Raw genomic sequence first — 16,903 nt, forward strand, 5'->3', positions numbered from 1 at the left:
TTGACGTTTGCTCCGTGGTCTANTGCAGAGCTCTATTCAACGCTGTGCGTTCGATTTGCTTCACTTAAGCAAGCATCGTTTGTGAATACGGGCGTTAATTTCAATTTTGAAAGACATAAATTGCAATTAAAATAACACTGAATTTTAAATATGTCATTAATTAATAAAACGCTTAAATACAACGTGCTTTATCGAATAATTTACTACTAAATACTTTAGTGAGTACTGAGTATCATATCGTGGGATTTTTAAATGACGGTGTCAACTTACGAAATAGGCGATAGGTACTGAGGTATTGTGCGACGTATTCTTATCACATAGCAAGAAAGGAAAAATAGACCTAATTATGTACCTACTAAGAATTGATGAATCAACAACCCCAAGAACATCATATTATTTGTACCACAGAAAAATAATATACTTCTGTACCCAGAGCACGAATAATAATTATTATCGTTGTGGTATGATGATTTGATTGTATGAACAACAAAACAATAACCGCGATGTAATATTGGTTATATTATGGTTTTAACATTATTCGTGCTCACGGTACTAGCAGTTACTGGCCTTTTAGACATCTCACCATAATTTCATTGATTTAATTAATTACTAAGTACGATTAAAAATTAAGGTCTACTACGAGTAACATAAATACATACTATGTTTATTAAATACAGAAATCCGTGATTCTTACTCGTAAATAAAATAATGCGGAAAACTTCAATCAAACACTCCAAGAAGATGCAATAAATGAATATGAACATGGAACTTCCATGAATATGAATCTCTAGCACGAGTATAAGTGAATAAAATTGAACAACAATCTATAAACTGCATAATAATAACCCAGACGTAAGTCTACCCGCAACAAAAAAAAAATAGCTAAGTGCGTGTCGTGCCACGCGCAGTGTAGGGTTCCGTAGTTGTCCGTCGTTAACACAATATATTTCAGAAGCAAGCAATTACTTCATCTAAAGGCACTTTTAATATTTTCTTCTAATTTTTCTAGATTTTTCAAGCCAACAGTTTAGTTTTTAGAGGGGGGGGGGGGCTCCTTACTTGAACAAAAATTGGCACTTTAAACTTTAATAATTTGCAAACAAATCTCTAAATGGAAAAATAGTCTTAGAAACCCTTAAGCCATTTTAAAAGACCTATCCAACGATACCCCACACGATGGGGTAGAAGATGAAAAAAAAAATCATCCCTACTTTACGAACTACCCTAAAAAACATTTTTTTTTTCAAAATTTTATTTTACCGTGTTGTCGGCGTGATTATTATACATACCTCCACAAAATTACAGCTCTCTAGGGCCAATAGTTCCTAAGCAAAACCTCGGACAGACAGACAGACAGAAAGTCATATCGAAACTATAAGGGTTCCTTGTCAGAACTACGGAACCCTAAAAAGTAATTTGATGATCTCACAGATTAATGTTGTCAAGTAACCTGACATGGTCAGCTTTAAATAAGTAATGACACGATTGCAAGTTTGGTGATTCATTCCATAGTCGTGGAATACTATAATCATACTTAGTTCTTCGCTATGTTATCATGAATGAACATTTAGTTTGTGTTGTGACTCTGAGCAGTGCGAATCGATCCACAAACAGGGTCATTATTATGTAAACATGTTAGTTTTACTACTTCTTTGTGGATTTAACGTGATAGTGAGTGCCAGTGATGTGTTTCATGTGAACAGTAAAATAACTTTTTATCCGGACGATGTGTCGGAGTATTTTGGGTATTCTGTGCTTTTGAGCGATTTGGGGTGAGTTTGTTTTAATTATTATTTTCAGATGCAAAGAAATTAGTTAATTACTAACCTTATGATCGGTCAAAACTTTTTTAGAACCCATTTTAACACAAACTATGTACTTTATGTAGGTATCAAACGAAATTCAAAATTAAGATTCATCTAAATCAATCTTAGTTTGAACTTCGAATAAATATTTTGAATTAATTAAATTAATGAAGTTTGAATTTCTTTTATGAAATCCATAATGTTAATAAGTACACTAATTTACATTAATTATAATTATTTAACGTTGATATTCGTATCATACAAAATAAATATAAACCATGCTTATCGCGCCGTCCATTTGTGATGGGACATAAACAGGATTTTAACAATAAAAGTTTTTGTCGCACAATCATACAAAACTAATATACAGAGTGACAAAGTTACTATTTTGTCATGTAAAAATGTGAAAATTCTGTCCATTTCAAAAAGATCTATTTCACTTTGATCACCTGTATTTGATCATTTTGGTGTTTTGATCAACTATAGATAAAAAGTCCACTTTGATCACCTAGGTGATCTTATCCATGGGTGATCAAAGGACACCAAAGTGTCGCCTGGAGTCGGCTTTGATCATCTGGGTGATCAAATCCAGGTGATTGAAGTGGACTTCTGTCCTGATAAGGTGGAATAGACCTTTAAAAAGGACCTCTAAAACAGAAACATATTGTATATCACCGAAATCGTATTCTAAAAAATAATCGTTTCCCCATAAAGCTGATCAGTTAATAATATTTAAAGAATTTAAAGAGTACCTATGGCAAGGTCTAAAATTAATGTTTAGATTGTAATTGTTCATTATTATCTTCTAGCTTTACGCCCTCGGCTTCGCCCGCGTGGAATTTTGTTTGTCACAGAAAAACCTTATCGCGCGCTTCCCTGTTTAAAAAACCGGGATAAAAACTACCCTGTGTCCTTTCCCGGTACTCAAACTATCACTATGCCAAAATTTCATCAAAATCGCTTCAGTGGTTTAGGCGTGAAAGCGTGACAGACAGACAGACGGACAGACGTACAGACAGAGTTACTTTCGCATTTATAATGTTAGTATAGGTTCTTGCCAGCAAAACATAATCATTGGTAACACAATGGTATACAAAGGTAAAATTAATTCATTAATATTTTTAGTACAAGTTAGTTTATAGTGCCTAAGTACAAGTCTACACGAAAGATGAGACATGATGACAATATTATGACGCAGGTATACTCGTACTTGTAAAGGTGTATGGAATTTTTGGGCACAGCGAATCATGTAAGGATGTATGTTTGTTACTCCACGTTACTTTTTCACGCAAAACTACTGAACGGATTTTGATAAAACTTTACTGGATTATTGTTTATACATCAGAATAACATAATGGCTATAACTTAAAATGATATTTGACAAATTTAATTCACGCGGGCAAAGCCGTTGGCAAAAGCCAGTACATAATATTTTTGACCAAGACAACTTTTTTTGATTTGATAATTTAAAACAAAATTTACAGCACTTAGTTGTTGACTGTTTTTACGCAACTATGTTCTATAACTAGGTTTTATTTTAGTAGACCTATGGTATAGAAGTAATGACTATAAGACATAATACTTATAATATTTTATCAAACAATTTTAGCCTCAATGTCGGCGCTCCCAAGGCGCAGAGTAGAGTGTCAAGGAAGTCGTATCCTGGACTAGTGTTCACATGTCCGTTGAGAGATCTGGACAGGGATAATGTCACCTGCAGGCCACTAGGTAAGAATGAGCTCAAGAGGATTTTTAACTCATTTCCTTACACCCGTATTCACAAACATTACTATGAGGTCTCACAGTGCGCGTGGACGTACAGGGTCCCAAAAACCTATTCATAGACAATACTTGAGTGGCGGAAACACACACGAACCAATCATAGAGCTCCATTCAACGCTGTGTGTTCGACTTCGCATAGCGTTGCTGCTTCTCTTAAGCAAGCATCGTTTGTGAATACAGGTGTTAGACAACGTAGACTTGCTATGAATAATTATAAAATAAAATAAATAACAATTAGGTTACTTGCTTTTAATGTTTCACTCCGCAAGTAAATGGACAAGGATTTGAGTAAATTAACCATGTTTCAGCGAAAAGTCGGAGAATTTCCTTGGCCGATGACTTCTATAAGGATGACATGTGGTATGGGGCAACTATGGCAGCGATTCCTAATGGAAGACTATTGGTGAGTTTTTATATTTGAAGTCGATTCCCATGTAAGTATTTTGACATTATTAAGACGAACGCCTGAGTGGTTCGTATACTGAACAACTATGCCATAGAGGTTATGCGTTCTCCTTGCTGCCGGACTTGTGGACTCCTTTCTCCTCTTGCATCTCCGTCAGCAGGGGTACGCCGTGACAACAGAGGGCCCCCGCTGAAAATCAGTTTCAAGACAAGTCCTGGCGGTCTTGATGTACGCCGAGCGGGTGCCTTTTTGTTAGAGGGGCACAAGCATTTAATTGTCCACTTGTTATTTCTCTCTGTTTGAATCTATGTCTTGCTTGCTTGTATACCTTTCTTGCAAATAAAAAGTTATTCTATTCTATTCTATTCATGGGTCCTATCCTCGTAGAATGAAAACAATTTTGTTTGCACCAACATAACTGTTTATATTAGTCTCTGGGTGTTTCAATCAAATTGATCAAATTTTATGTCATTTAATTTATTTATTTAATTAAAATGCAAGTGAGCTTATACAGGGTGTTAGGTAAATGGGTATATGAGCCGACACTAGCCCATGTTAACATGGGCATATAAATGGTATGGTGAAGTCAGAAATTTGATATCATCATTAACATTTTTTTTATTGTCATACAAAATAAATTTTATAAAATCCGCTTTGTATGAAAATTTTAATAATTAAAATGCAGATATTTCTGANTATCATCATTAACATTTTTTTTATTGTCATACAAAATAAATTTTATAAAATCCGCTTTGTATGAAAATTTTAATAATTAAAATGCAGATATTTCTGACTTCACCATACCATTTATATGCCCATGTTAACATGGGCTAGTGTCGGCTCATATACCCATTTACCTAACACCCTGTATACATAATGTATTTCCAATTCAAAAAGTACTTTTCGGGATGGGGATGTTTATTTGTCTAGAACTACAGGATTTGCTTAGTTTCCCAAAGTAGATGGCGCACTGTAAAATGTCAACTTAGGTATTATATTTAATTTTAGTAGTTGTAATTTATTTCTTACAATTATTTTTGGTTTAATAGTGTCTTAATCCCTTTGAGTTTTGTCCAAACACTATTGTAGTCTAGATACTACTTAGTTGTCATAAACAAAAAATCCCACAGGTGTGTTCCCCGAGAATCACTAAGCCATACCAGTCGAAGCACTTGCTGGCCAACGGCGCTTGTTCTGTGCACGGTCATGACCATGAAGTAAGACTGCTGCCCCTCGAAGATCCAGGTACCTTCACATTTATTGAGAACTATGGACTTGTTTCCACGGAGACATCCTGTTCTTTGCGGGATTTCTTTTAATAGTCCTACGTGTAATATTAACGTTCATATCCGTTTTGTAGTGTCCCACAAAAACCGATCCGTTCGAATTTCAGACAACTTATGAGATTTAACGCTCGTATTCACAAACTTTAGGTACTATGAGGTCTCACAGTGCGCGTGGACGCACAGGGTGACACACGAACCAATCACAGAGCTCTATTCTACGCTGTGCGTTCGATTTGCTGCTTCACTTAAGCAAGCATAGTTTGTAAATACGGGCGTAATTGAGAGGGGGGCTTACATGACAGTCCAGGTTTGCAGGATGTTGTATTACTGGACCCCGCAAAACTGGACTGTCATTAGGTCTCATATTAAAACACACTCAAAATTCGGCTCACAGATTTTTGTGAATTTTGTGACAAACCCTAATAAGTTTGTTCCGGCGTTTCTTCTCAGCACTTGCCTTAAGTTTGTCTCGAAGCGCTGGTAGGGCCCAAAAGATAAGGAGACATGTAAAGTGCCCCATAAGGGCTACCTTTTTTTTATTTACTATATTTTGACGTTCATAAGTGCCACTTGTGGTCTAAACTGAATAAATATTTTTTGATTTTGATTTTGATTGAATCATAAGCCCTAATATCCTTCACATTGAATCTTCGAACTTCCTTCTGTATTACTGACTCATACCACTGTTCTCAGCCAGCCAAGCTCGCCGAACCGATGGGACCAGGAAAGAGTACGGTGAATATGGTTCCCATCTCAACTACTACGCGTACGGACAAGCCGGCATGGCCGTGACCTACACCAAGGAGAACAAGATTGTCATCGGGGCACCCGGAGTCTTGCAGTGGACTGGTAATCTTCTAAATATATGTATATAACTCAAAGGTGACTGACAGACTGACTGACTGACTGATATAGTGATCTATCAACGCACAGCCGAAACCACTGGACGGATCGGGCTGAAATTTGGCATTCAGGTAGATGTTATGATGTAGGCATCCGCTAAGAAAGGATTTTACGAAACTCCACCCTAAGGGGGTAAGACGGGATCCACGCGTACGAAGTCGCGGGCGGCCGCTAGTTATTAACTATAGAAGCTACAGAAATGTTGAATAATTGACTATAGTAGAAGCTCCAGAATTTTTCTACCGCTATACTATGACGGTGCCAGTTAAGTTTTGTATAATAGCATCTTGCAAATAACTTCGAACGCTTCCTATGTTCTTTTGATATTTTTTGTTGCGGGTCCAATGACAGATTAAGTTTCCTCCGGGACAAGCTTAACCTTCACGGGTTGGGTTTTTATTTGCGACTAGCTTTCCGCCTGCGGCTTCGCGCGCGTGGACTACATTATCTACATATTTTACGGAACCATATTTTTTTCTAAAATAAAATGTAGCCTAATGTTACTCGTGGATAATGTAGCTTTCGAATGGTGAAAGAATTTTTAAAAACGGTCCAGTAGTTTTTGAGCCTATTCATTACAACCAAACAAACAAACAAAGTTTTCCTCTTTATAATATTAGTGTAGATCAAGCTGTAGATCCTGGCTACACAGAAGTTGCAGCGATGAGAACGACAGCCTTGGTGGATTTTTTTTATTCTTCCAAATAATTTATAGCAAAGAAGAAAACCTTCGCGATAAAATTCACGAATTAAAAATACATAAATAAATAATTAAATAAAAACATAACTGGTAGATGTTGCATTTAAGCTACCTACAGTCCTACATCCCTCTTGTCGTAAATGGAGATTCATTCTTTCTTTGTGATGTCGATACCTTGCTATTTTGTCTTAAAATAACAGGAAAGAAAATTTAATTATAAAATGTCCTGTATATTGCTATACCTTCCGAGGTGCATGTGACAATTTAGTACCTACTTGCATGTTTTATGATGACGTTAAATTAATTAATACTAGTCGAATATTCCATAAGTTGGTGAATCTTGTTATGGAACTGTAAGTTATGGAAGAACTGAGCTTTATGATATTATAAGATAGGATAGCTGACTAGACAGCATAATTTTATAATACCCCTTACATTGTTTGTTTGTTTAGTTACTTAATTTTATTATAAGTATTAAAATCAAGTTTTATTCAGATACTACTGCAACAGAATTAGATTATTATAATTATTGCCGACTTATTTATATTGTATCATCATGATGACAATGAGTAACCAACTTTAAAATATTTAAATATCTCAATCATTATTGATGACTAATAATGTTATAAACGGATGTTAATAATTTATTACGCACGCACAATTGAACATAAATAATTTCCGCACTATCGACTTTACAATTAACTAGCGGCTGCCCGCGACTTTGTTCGCGTGGACCCCGTTTTACCCCCTTAGGGTTTGAATTTTGCAAAATCCCATCTTAGTAAGTAAGTACCTCCTACGTTCTAAAAGGAATCTCCGTGCAAAATTGAGAGTCTTAGAAACTAGGTAGATACATGTTCTGAGATTTCGTGATGATTGAGTGAGTCATTGATCTTTCGCTTTTATAGATATAAGGCGATGATTATTCTTGGTAATAAATTATTAAACACCAATCATATTTTTTCTATTTTAGGTACACTGGTAGACTACCAGCACAACCCGGCCTCGTTTACATTTGATTTGCTACCGTCGACCAATCCATACTATACAAAGGATTTGGGCCCGGACGACTACTTTGGTGAGTACCCTTCAGATTAACTATGTGTAGTTTAGCCTCCGAGCTAGCAGAGTAAATACAAATGAGTAGGTCATCTTCATAGAAGCGCACCGAGCGCGGTTTGTATGTGAGCGCGCAAATATACGTATGCGGCGCTCACGCACACACTAACAAAATTCGGCGCAACCACGATTGGCTCCCCGCTAATCCCCGCTAAATTTTGTCAGTGTGTGCGTGCGCGCCGCATACGTATATNAAATTCGGCGCAACCACGATTGGCTCCCCGCTAATCCCCGCTAAATTTTGTCAGTGTGTGCGTGCGCGCCGCATACGTATATTTGCGCGCTCACAGACAAACCACGCTCGGTGCGCTTCTATGAAGATGACCTACTCGTTTGTATTTACTCTGGTGCTAGTGTTGTTAGTACAAAAAGTTATCGATAAAATCGTTTCCGTCACTATAAATGACTGTGCGGAGTAACTTCCCCTTTTCCAAGTTTCAATGATTAATATTTACCAGTAATTATTATGAGTGGTGCTAACCACAATATAATAAATTATTGTTTATTACTGTAAATACTTGTATGTAGGTAGGTACGTCTGGAATTTATATGAAATTCATTTTGCATTAGGTACTTAATCGTACTTATTTGTAACAACTCATATTATAAGGTGAAAATCATAATAACAGTAGATAAATGTAATGTTTTACTATCCCCCGTTTGGTTAATCTTCGTTTTCCAAAAAAATAATACCGTTTCCTATTCGTATTTAGAGACTATCTCTTATTTATACCAATAAATATTATAAAGTATTCAATTATTGTTTCCTGCAAATACACGAAGGCGAGTGAGCTTTAATTGTGTGTGTACGTGTAAATGCGCATAACAATAGTATAATGTCTATCAAAACTTTTGAAAAATGAACAGTAACGAGCCACCACACATGTAAAGCTCACTCGCCTTCGTGAATTGCAACTACTACTTATATACAAAGAAATATACATAGACACAGAACATTTAGGACTCGATTGGTTTTCACTAAAGTTTATTATGTACTATGGGTCACAGTTCTAGCTACCATTTCCGGTCATGTCCTCCCGTTCTATCGCAAAGAATCACCATTTGATGAAAGCGAGAGAACAAACGGAAATGGGTAACTGAAACTGTGGTCCACTGTACGTCTATATTTAGAATTACGTATACGTTTTTTTTTTAATATAAAAAAAGGATGGCTTGCAATTTTTCCCCGAAAAAAGAGGTTGAAAATTGAAATGTCAAAGTTTAACGAACTTCTATAATTTAAAGAAATATAAAATAATAAAAGAAGATGACTTGAAATAGGTTAAAAATGTCAATTTTTAACCAAATTCTATAATAGAAGTAACAAACAAAACAATCGAGGTCATTATTCTATATTTACTTAAAGATATGCGAGTAGATGAAAATGTGGTTTACTAAGTTTGGTTCTATTGTTTTGTACATTATTTAGTGTAAGTATATTCTGTTTACAGTAGATGACATTCAGAATTTTTTCCTTTACTTTGTTTAACGTAAACTGAGATTAAAAATAATTTCGTAGTAAACAGAATTTTAAACATTCGCTTTGAAATTCAGTTGAATGTGCATAATACATAGTTTTGGTTGCTATGACTCTACTTAGATTGTATTTCAATAATAGCAAACTCACGGTTACTCGTTTACAGGCTACAGCGTAGGATCAGGCGTTTTTCAAAAGAATGGTTCGACTTTGTATGTCGCCGGAGCACCACGATCCAAGCGAGGGTATGGGCAGGTTTGTTTTAAATTTTATTACATATTATAAAATAATTTATGAAATTTATTCCAGAATTTATAAATACGTCGCCAAGAAGAAAAATCTTCTTACCTAATTAACCCGCGGTTCTTTTGATGATTCTAGTTCTAATAAAACAATGATTTACCCTCAGGTCCTTGTAGTAGAACAAGCAGTAAGAGAAGACGAACCGCTGAAGATCAAAGCCCAGCTCATAGGTCCACAGCTGGGCTCATACTTCGGGGCTAGCCTGTGCACTTTAGACCTGGATAATGATGGGCTGACAGATCTGCTGGTTGGAGCTCCTAACTACGCCTTGAGATCTGACGGAGAACTGACATACGATCAGGGAGCAGTATATGTTTATATCACAAAGCAGACGGTTAGTTTTTTATTTTGAATACAAAATTATTTGTAAATAAACTTTAACTTTTGTGCATATTCTGATGACCTTACTGTTAAATTGTAGTAGATTAAAATAATATTGGGGAGTGAAAAGGATCCTACTAGTGTATAACCCGTATTCTCAAACATTACTATGAGGTCTCACAGTAGTCACAGTGTGCGTGGACGCACAGTACGACTTAAGAGTTTGTCTTAAGTAAATATAGCCTCGAGGTATTATAAAAAGACTTTCCGGGTGAAGCTCGCTTCCACCTTAGGCCTGATCATCACTTACCATCAGGTGAGATACAGGCCAAGAGCTTTCTTGTTGTGGATAAATAAAACATCTTTATATTTCAGAACAAAGGGTTCGTTTTAGAAGAATCGGGAGTTTTAAGAGGATCTGGAAATATAGGAGCTAGATTTGGAACCTCTATCGCTGATCTAGGAGATATCAACGGCGATGGATTCACTGGTAACTTTAAAAACTACTTGATTCAAAAAACTTGTCTGTGCAGTATGACTAGGTGTAAATGTAGACCTTAAGAGAATGTTTAAACGCTTTTCTTTTATCGATAAGCGTCAAATAGGTCAGACATTTGAATGTTTTTAAAAAATTAAAATTAAATTCTGTTCTTTTTCTCTAGATGTAGCCATCGGAGCTCCATGGGAGAACAATGGTGCTGGTGTTGTTTATATATACAGAGGTAGTGACAAAGGCTTGATTCCTCAATATATCCAAAGGATCCATGCTGAAGGTGCCAAAAGTTTTGGCATGTCTATCTCTAAGGGTTACGATGTAGACAAAAATAAATGCAATGGTAAATATACAACAGACTGATGATGAAGTGATTGAAGACGATAAAACGTCAAATAGCAATCCTAATAAATGTTCTACCATTTTAGATTTAGCAATTGGAGCACACAAAAGTAGCACTACCTACCTATATCGGAGTGTTCCTACAATACAAGTGCTGTCTTCAATAAAAGTACCAGACGCGAAAAACATAAGGAAAGACGCTAGCAATTTTACGGCGCTTTTCTGCGTTACTGTCCCACCGAATAAATCTTTGCCAAATGCTAAAATAGGTAAGTAGCCATAAAGTATTTTGATGTGGTAGATAAACATCCAGACAAAAACAAATCAAAGAGAATTGAAAAATGTAACAATTATGATAGATAATCATTATAATAATTTGTTTTCAGAACTCAATGCCAGGGTGACTGTAGATCCAGAGAGAAACAGGGCAAGGACCATGGGTGAACCAGAATACATTGTTACAGCTGAATCAGGAGTAGATACTTGCGATGAGCATATTATCAAAGTGAATGTAAGTTTTCAGATTATTACTGTTTTTCATATCACTATTTGAGAAAAAAACTTAGCTGTTTGAATCAACACAGAATAGAGCAATGCTTTCTGTCATTTCAGGATGAGGCAGATTTATCCAAACCAATATCACTGTCTTTTGATCTGACACCAGTTATCCATCTAGGTAAGTTTTCACTTGATTTGTTAGTTCCCCCTATATTCGAACTCCTTCTGTGTTGTTCTGATTAATTTCGTTGAGGATCCAATAACAGTTTAACTTTCCTCCGGGACCAACTTGACCTTCCCTGGTTGGGTTTTTACTGGCGGTCAAGCTGTAGATTCTGGCTACACAGGAGTTGCAGCAGTGGGAATGAGAGCTGGGAATAGCCCCGTTGATTTGTTAGTCTAAAATGCTTATGTAACAGCATTGAGCGAATTGTTGTGGTCTACAATCTATCCTACATAAATATTTCATTACAGATTCCTTACCAATTTTTCCGGTGGGCAGCGCTCGCCTGTCAGAGGAGTCTATCCTTCAGTCTTCATTTCTGATTCAAATGCTCAGTGACTGCGGGGAAGACCTCATCTGCACACCCTGGTTGGTGATGAAAATGGAACCTTTGAAGAAGTTGGTAAAAGTTTTATAACTTAGGTACCTTTTCATTTATAATTGGCTTGTGTTGAAGTAGTAGGTCTTCCTACATTATGTATCATACTAATATTATAAATGCGAAAGTTTGGATGTCTAGATGTTTGGATATCTGGATGGATGTTTGTTACTCTTTCACGCAAAAACTACTGAACGGATTTTGATGAAACTTTACAGTAGATATTATTGTTTATAACCCAGAATAACATACCTATAGGCTATAATTTATGACGATATGTGACAAACTAAATTTCACGCGGGTGAAGCCGCGGGCAAAAGCTAGTGTACAATTAAATGCTGTTGAAATATTGTTTATCAAATTAATGAAATAAAATAAGGAGTAGAATAGGATCACTAAACATCAGACGAAACTAATTTGCATNGTGGACCTATTCACGTGCCAGAAACAGTCTAGTTGACATGTCTTCTCTAGTACGTAGTACATTATAACTCAATGATTTGCATAGACAATAATTATGAATGCTCGCACCTACTCAACGCATGACAATTTCATCTCTGCGGTATTTAAATCAGCAAAGACTAGAGTTGAGCTCTAAACAGAACGATAAATAACGATTTATTCCATAACTTTTCCAGAAACTATATTCCAGGAGACGGCAATGAACCCGGGGTAAAGATCTTCGTGACCAACTTGGAGGAGCCTGCGTACAGTGTCAAACTCCACGTGGTCCTCCCAAGTCTTCCAAAAAGACTTCCAGAATCGTGCTCCCTCCAAAAATTGGAGCTCAAATGCGACCTGCCAGCTCCTTTGAACAGGAACAAAACGGTATGCATTTTTAATAAACAATTTTATAGTACATACATCGTCTTCGGTTCCTGTTCTGTGTTATTATCATTTTATTAATATTTACTGTTTTAGAATCTATGCAGATCAGATTCTAAAACATCATAAGCTTTCATTAATTAAAAAGCTTATGAAACCCTATTTAACTTACAAAGGACTTGGATAGTATTCCAAGTTTTTGTAAAATTACTAGGTGCTGGATTTGCTGGAACATTGTGGTGAACTCACTCCCTACACAAATACAATTATTAAGTTTACTTTTAACCGATTTCAAAAAAGGAGGAGGATCGATTTTCGGCTGTATTTAAGGTTTAAAAAATCTTTATTGTGTTATAACGGAAATATTCGTAACTCGTCTATTACAAATTACTTGAACCTTTAAAAATACAAATATTGTTATTTTACATAAGGCGGAGTGGGAGATAGTTCTGGAGTACACCTGGGACGGTTCCGCTACTCAGCTGATGTTAGCAGCCGACCTGGTAGACCCACTGTACATGAGAAACGTCAGCACAGGGTCTAAGGAGCTGATCATACCGATAACACCTGAGAGCTATTACAATTTCAGCGGGTGAGTTTGAATGTTGGAAAGATATTTTTTTTTTTTAGAATGCGGAAAGAAATAAATGGGTCTATTCCACTTTCATCACCTGGCTTTGATCACCCAGGTGATCAAAGTGGACTTCCAGCGACAATTTGGTGTCCTTTGATCACCCACGGATAAGATGACCTGGGCGATCAAAGTGGCCTCCAGTTTAATTATTATTTTAGTTTCCTTTGATCACCTATAAAATAAATTACACCTCTGAATAGTCACATACTTACATGTCCAATTTGTTTGTTACGGCGGTAGTACAACAGTTGGACATGACTGTGACTATTCAGAGGAGGTGTGATTTGTTTGTAGGTGATCAAAGGACACTAAATTGTCGCTGAAAGTCCACTTTGATCACTTGGGTGATCACAGCCAGGTGATCAAAGTGGAATAGACCTAATTTTTGTATTCTCAGTAGTCCCAGTGGAGTAGTCACATGATGGGACTACTTGGATTTTGTTCCCAGAGGTTCAGGAACAATATTATTATGGTCTAAATCTCTACCCAGCTTTGTTAGTTTTTTGAAAATCTTAAAAAAGGGCTTATAAAATCTTACAGACTGTGAAATGAAACACAATTATTTGATGTTTGATACAAGTACATTACCAACATAAAAATTGGAAGCATTTAAATGCTAATATTAATATTATTTATTACATTACATACTTTTGTCATTAGTTATTGGGTTTTCCCTACAGTTATATAAAGATGTACTTAACTACATGACTTTAGCGGTTTTGAATGCTATTGTTAGAAATTTAATAATAAATACCATAATAATTTCCATGTTTATGAGTTTTACTTAGCAACATTCATGAAATGCAATAAATACATTTTGACTTTGACTTTGACTTTGACTTGTTGTCGGCAGGAAAAGGAATTTGTTTACTGTATCTTAAAAACTCATTTGTGTCAAAGAAAATTCGTTAAAACACTGTTTTGGTTAGTTGCTTGAAACGATACTATTTACTAGGTACCTACTTATTCTCTCTTTATTTCAGAAAATCCCAACCCCAGGCCAACGTGTCTGTCACAAGAGAAACATTTGATAAGAAAGGAGATGTTTTGTTTACACACTTTTACGAGGTTTGTACTTTTATAACATTAGTTCACAAGCTCTGTCACCAATATATCAGTTGGACATCAATATATCAACCAGAACTAATTTTTCCAATCGAATTTATGTCTAGTATTTAAAGTTTAAGGTACACTTTTGTCTGATGCAAACAATTTATTTACAGATCGCCAACTACGGCCCATCAGACCTGTATAACTTGAAAGTGGATTTTTTACTATCGGATGGTGTAAGATTTTTTATGATAATAATAATCAAAATAAACCGGTTTAAAAACTGCTTAAACTCTGAATTTATTTATTTCGTTTTATCTAAAACATTAGTGTTTTTCTCATAAACCTAACTTTCAACAGGTATGCCCAGCAAGCTCCATAGAAGGGTCGAGCTTTCATGAAAATAAGCTCTCGTTCGTTGCCGTAAAGCTCGAAGCTAATTCAACCACGGGTTACATTTTACCCCTGCGATTTAACCATTCACAGAGCGGTAAGTTAGAATTTAAGATCAAAATATCTTCTTCTAAACTCAAATCATTGAGATTATGTTAAGTACTAGAATCGCACAAGGTGATTAGTAGGTGTCTAAAATTAACTATTTTTGGTTTTAGGTGACAAGCTGAATGACGAAGAGACATTGAATGTGACGTCTAAGATGTTCATTTATGTTCAAAATGGAAAAACAAAAGAAAACTGGTGAGTTATGTTTACCTTTACCTATGTTTTAATAATAACACTGACCAAATTATATGCCTACTTTTCATTAAACGTATTACGGACCTCAGGAAATTCTAGAAATATAATCGTACCACCTAAACGCCAATAATATTTTGCAAAATTCATGGTTTACCAATGTTTTAATACAAATACAATGATTATGTTGGTTTTATTTTAGAAAAGAAATACGAAACATTACGCAGGGGATATTAGAATCAAAATATTGTTTGAATAGATTTTTTTACAGCATTTATTTATTTATCATTTTGTTTTGTTTCACATGTTTTGCATTAATTATAAGTATAATTTTATTTCAGGACAATGGAAGTGACCACTACATTATTACTGGAACCCAAGACTCCAATTTGGCCTCTGATTGTGGGCCTGGTGGCTGGTCTCTTAGTTCTAGCTGCCATCATAGCTGCTTTGTATAAGGTAACCAACTTTATTTTCTTACCTTCATGTTATTGCCTTAATTATTTTTTTCGTGAAGCGGAAATGGAGTCCTGAAAAGTAGGCAGGGCATACTCTTCACCTAATAAGATTCTACTTCATAGTTGCGACGCTACTAAACTTGCAAACAGATTAAAGAATAATAACAATTAGTAAATACAAATTACTAATGATCCCGTTAACCCCTCATTACGAGTGGGCTCACCACGATAGTCGAACGGTGGCAGGGATCGGACTCGCGTTCCTCGGATCACTAGTCGGCTAGTTTGAACCCTTCACTGTTTTGCTATCGTGGATTCAAATAATACATACGAATTTATTTCAAATCTCACAGTCATTTCTGCTAATCTTTAAACATTGAAATATTTCTTCTTCCAGTTCGGGTTCTTCTCTCGCCAAAAGAAGGAAGACTTGAAACAGCTGATTGAAAACCAAGCATCACAAGAAGACCCGGGGAACTCGTCCAACCCTTCAACAGTCGATACCGACAGCACTACTAGAGAACTGTTAGACATTACAGAGTAGACTATCCAGAAGACCTGGGTATCTTAACTTCTATGCCCCTGTGGGTTCTTCTTCGCTCTATCAAAAATTTCGCGACCAATTTATCACAAATGCGATTATTATATACTATCTTGAGCTGAAATGAAGATTAAAAAAAAATATCAAAAAGTTTCGTGAATGTGGTAATTTATTAAGTTAAATAAACTAGTCGATTAAGAGTCAATAGGACTTTCATCTTATGAAACCAAAAAATAAAAGAAATGTTTAAAAAACACTTGAAAAGGAAAAGAAAATGTTTTTATTATGTTGAATATTGTTTAATTACATTTCACACGTTTTATTTTAAGACTAGCGGCCACCCGCGACTTCCTACGCGTGGATCCCGTTTTACCCCCTTAGGGGTAGTTTCGTAAAATCCTTTCTTAGCGGATGCTTACGTCATAACATCTACCTGCATGCCAAATTTCAGCCCGATCCGTCCTGTGGTTTGGGCTGTGCGTTGATAGATCACTATGTCAGTCAGTCACCTTTAAAAGATTTATAGCAGTCGTACATACGTTGTAATTATACAATTAGCAACTGGTTGCTAAGATTCGTAATAACCACGGGTATGTGTAAAATGAGAACTTTTCAGGAGGAATAAAATACTGTTTTTCTCTTGAAACGTTTTATGAAAAACCACA

The 16,903-nt window shown here is 35.8% G+C and overlaps 2 protein-coding genes across 2 annotated transcripts in view; one reads left to right on the forward strand and one right to left on the reverse strand.

Annotated features, from left to right (window-relative positions):
- MYPT-75D (Myosin phosphatase targeting subunit 75D) overlaps positions 1-16,903 on the reverse strand; it is a 77,095-nt gene that overhangs the window by 24,821 nt on the left and 35,371 nt on the right. The gene's annotated exons all lie outside the window — the stretch shown is intronic.
- Positions 1,442-16,479, forward strand: LOC114349869 (integrin alpha-PS3-like). Its single transcript, XM_028300461.1, has 22 exons — positions 1,442-1,772; positions 3,415-3,533; positions 3,896-3,990; positions 5,124-5,238; positions 5,973-6,128; positions 7,856-7,960; positions 9,645-9,733; positions 9,888-10,115; positions 10,478-10,592; positions 10,765-10,938; positions 11,024-11,206; positions 11,324-11,448; positions 11,550-11,613; positions 11,910-12,057; positions 12,676-12,865; positions 13,294-13,454; positions 14,480-14,564; positions 14,720-14,782; positions 14,907-15,036; positions 15,158-15,242; positions 15,581-15,698; positions 16,095-16,479. Exons 1-22 carry the CDS (start codon positions 1,633-1,635, stop codon positions 16,239-16,241), a joined length of 2,835 nt encoding a protein of 944 aa, XP_028156262.1. The 5' UTR covers positions 1,442-1,632; the 3' UTR covers positions 16,242-16,479.

This window comes from Ostrinia furnacalis, unplaced genomic scaffold (assembly GCF_004193835.3).
Source record: "Ostrinia furnacalis isolate ACB-3 unplaced genomic scaffold, ASM419383v2 OfSCF0710, whole genome shotgun sequence".
Lineage (NCBI taxonomy): Eukaryota > Metazoa > Arthropoda > Insecta > Lepidoptera > Crambidae > Ostrinia > Ostrinia furnacalis.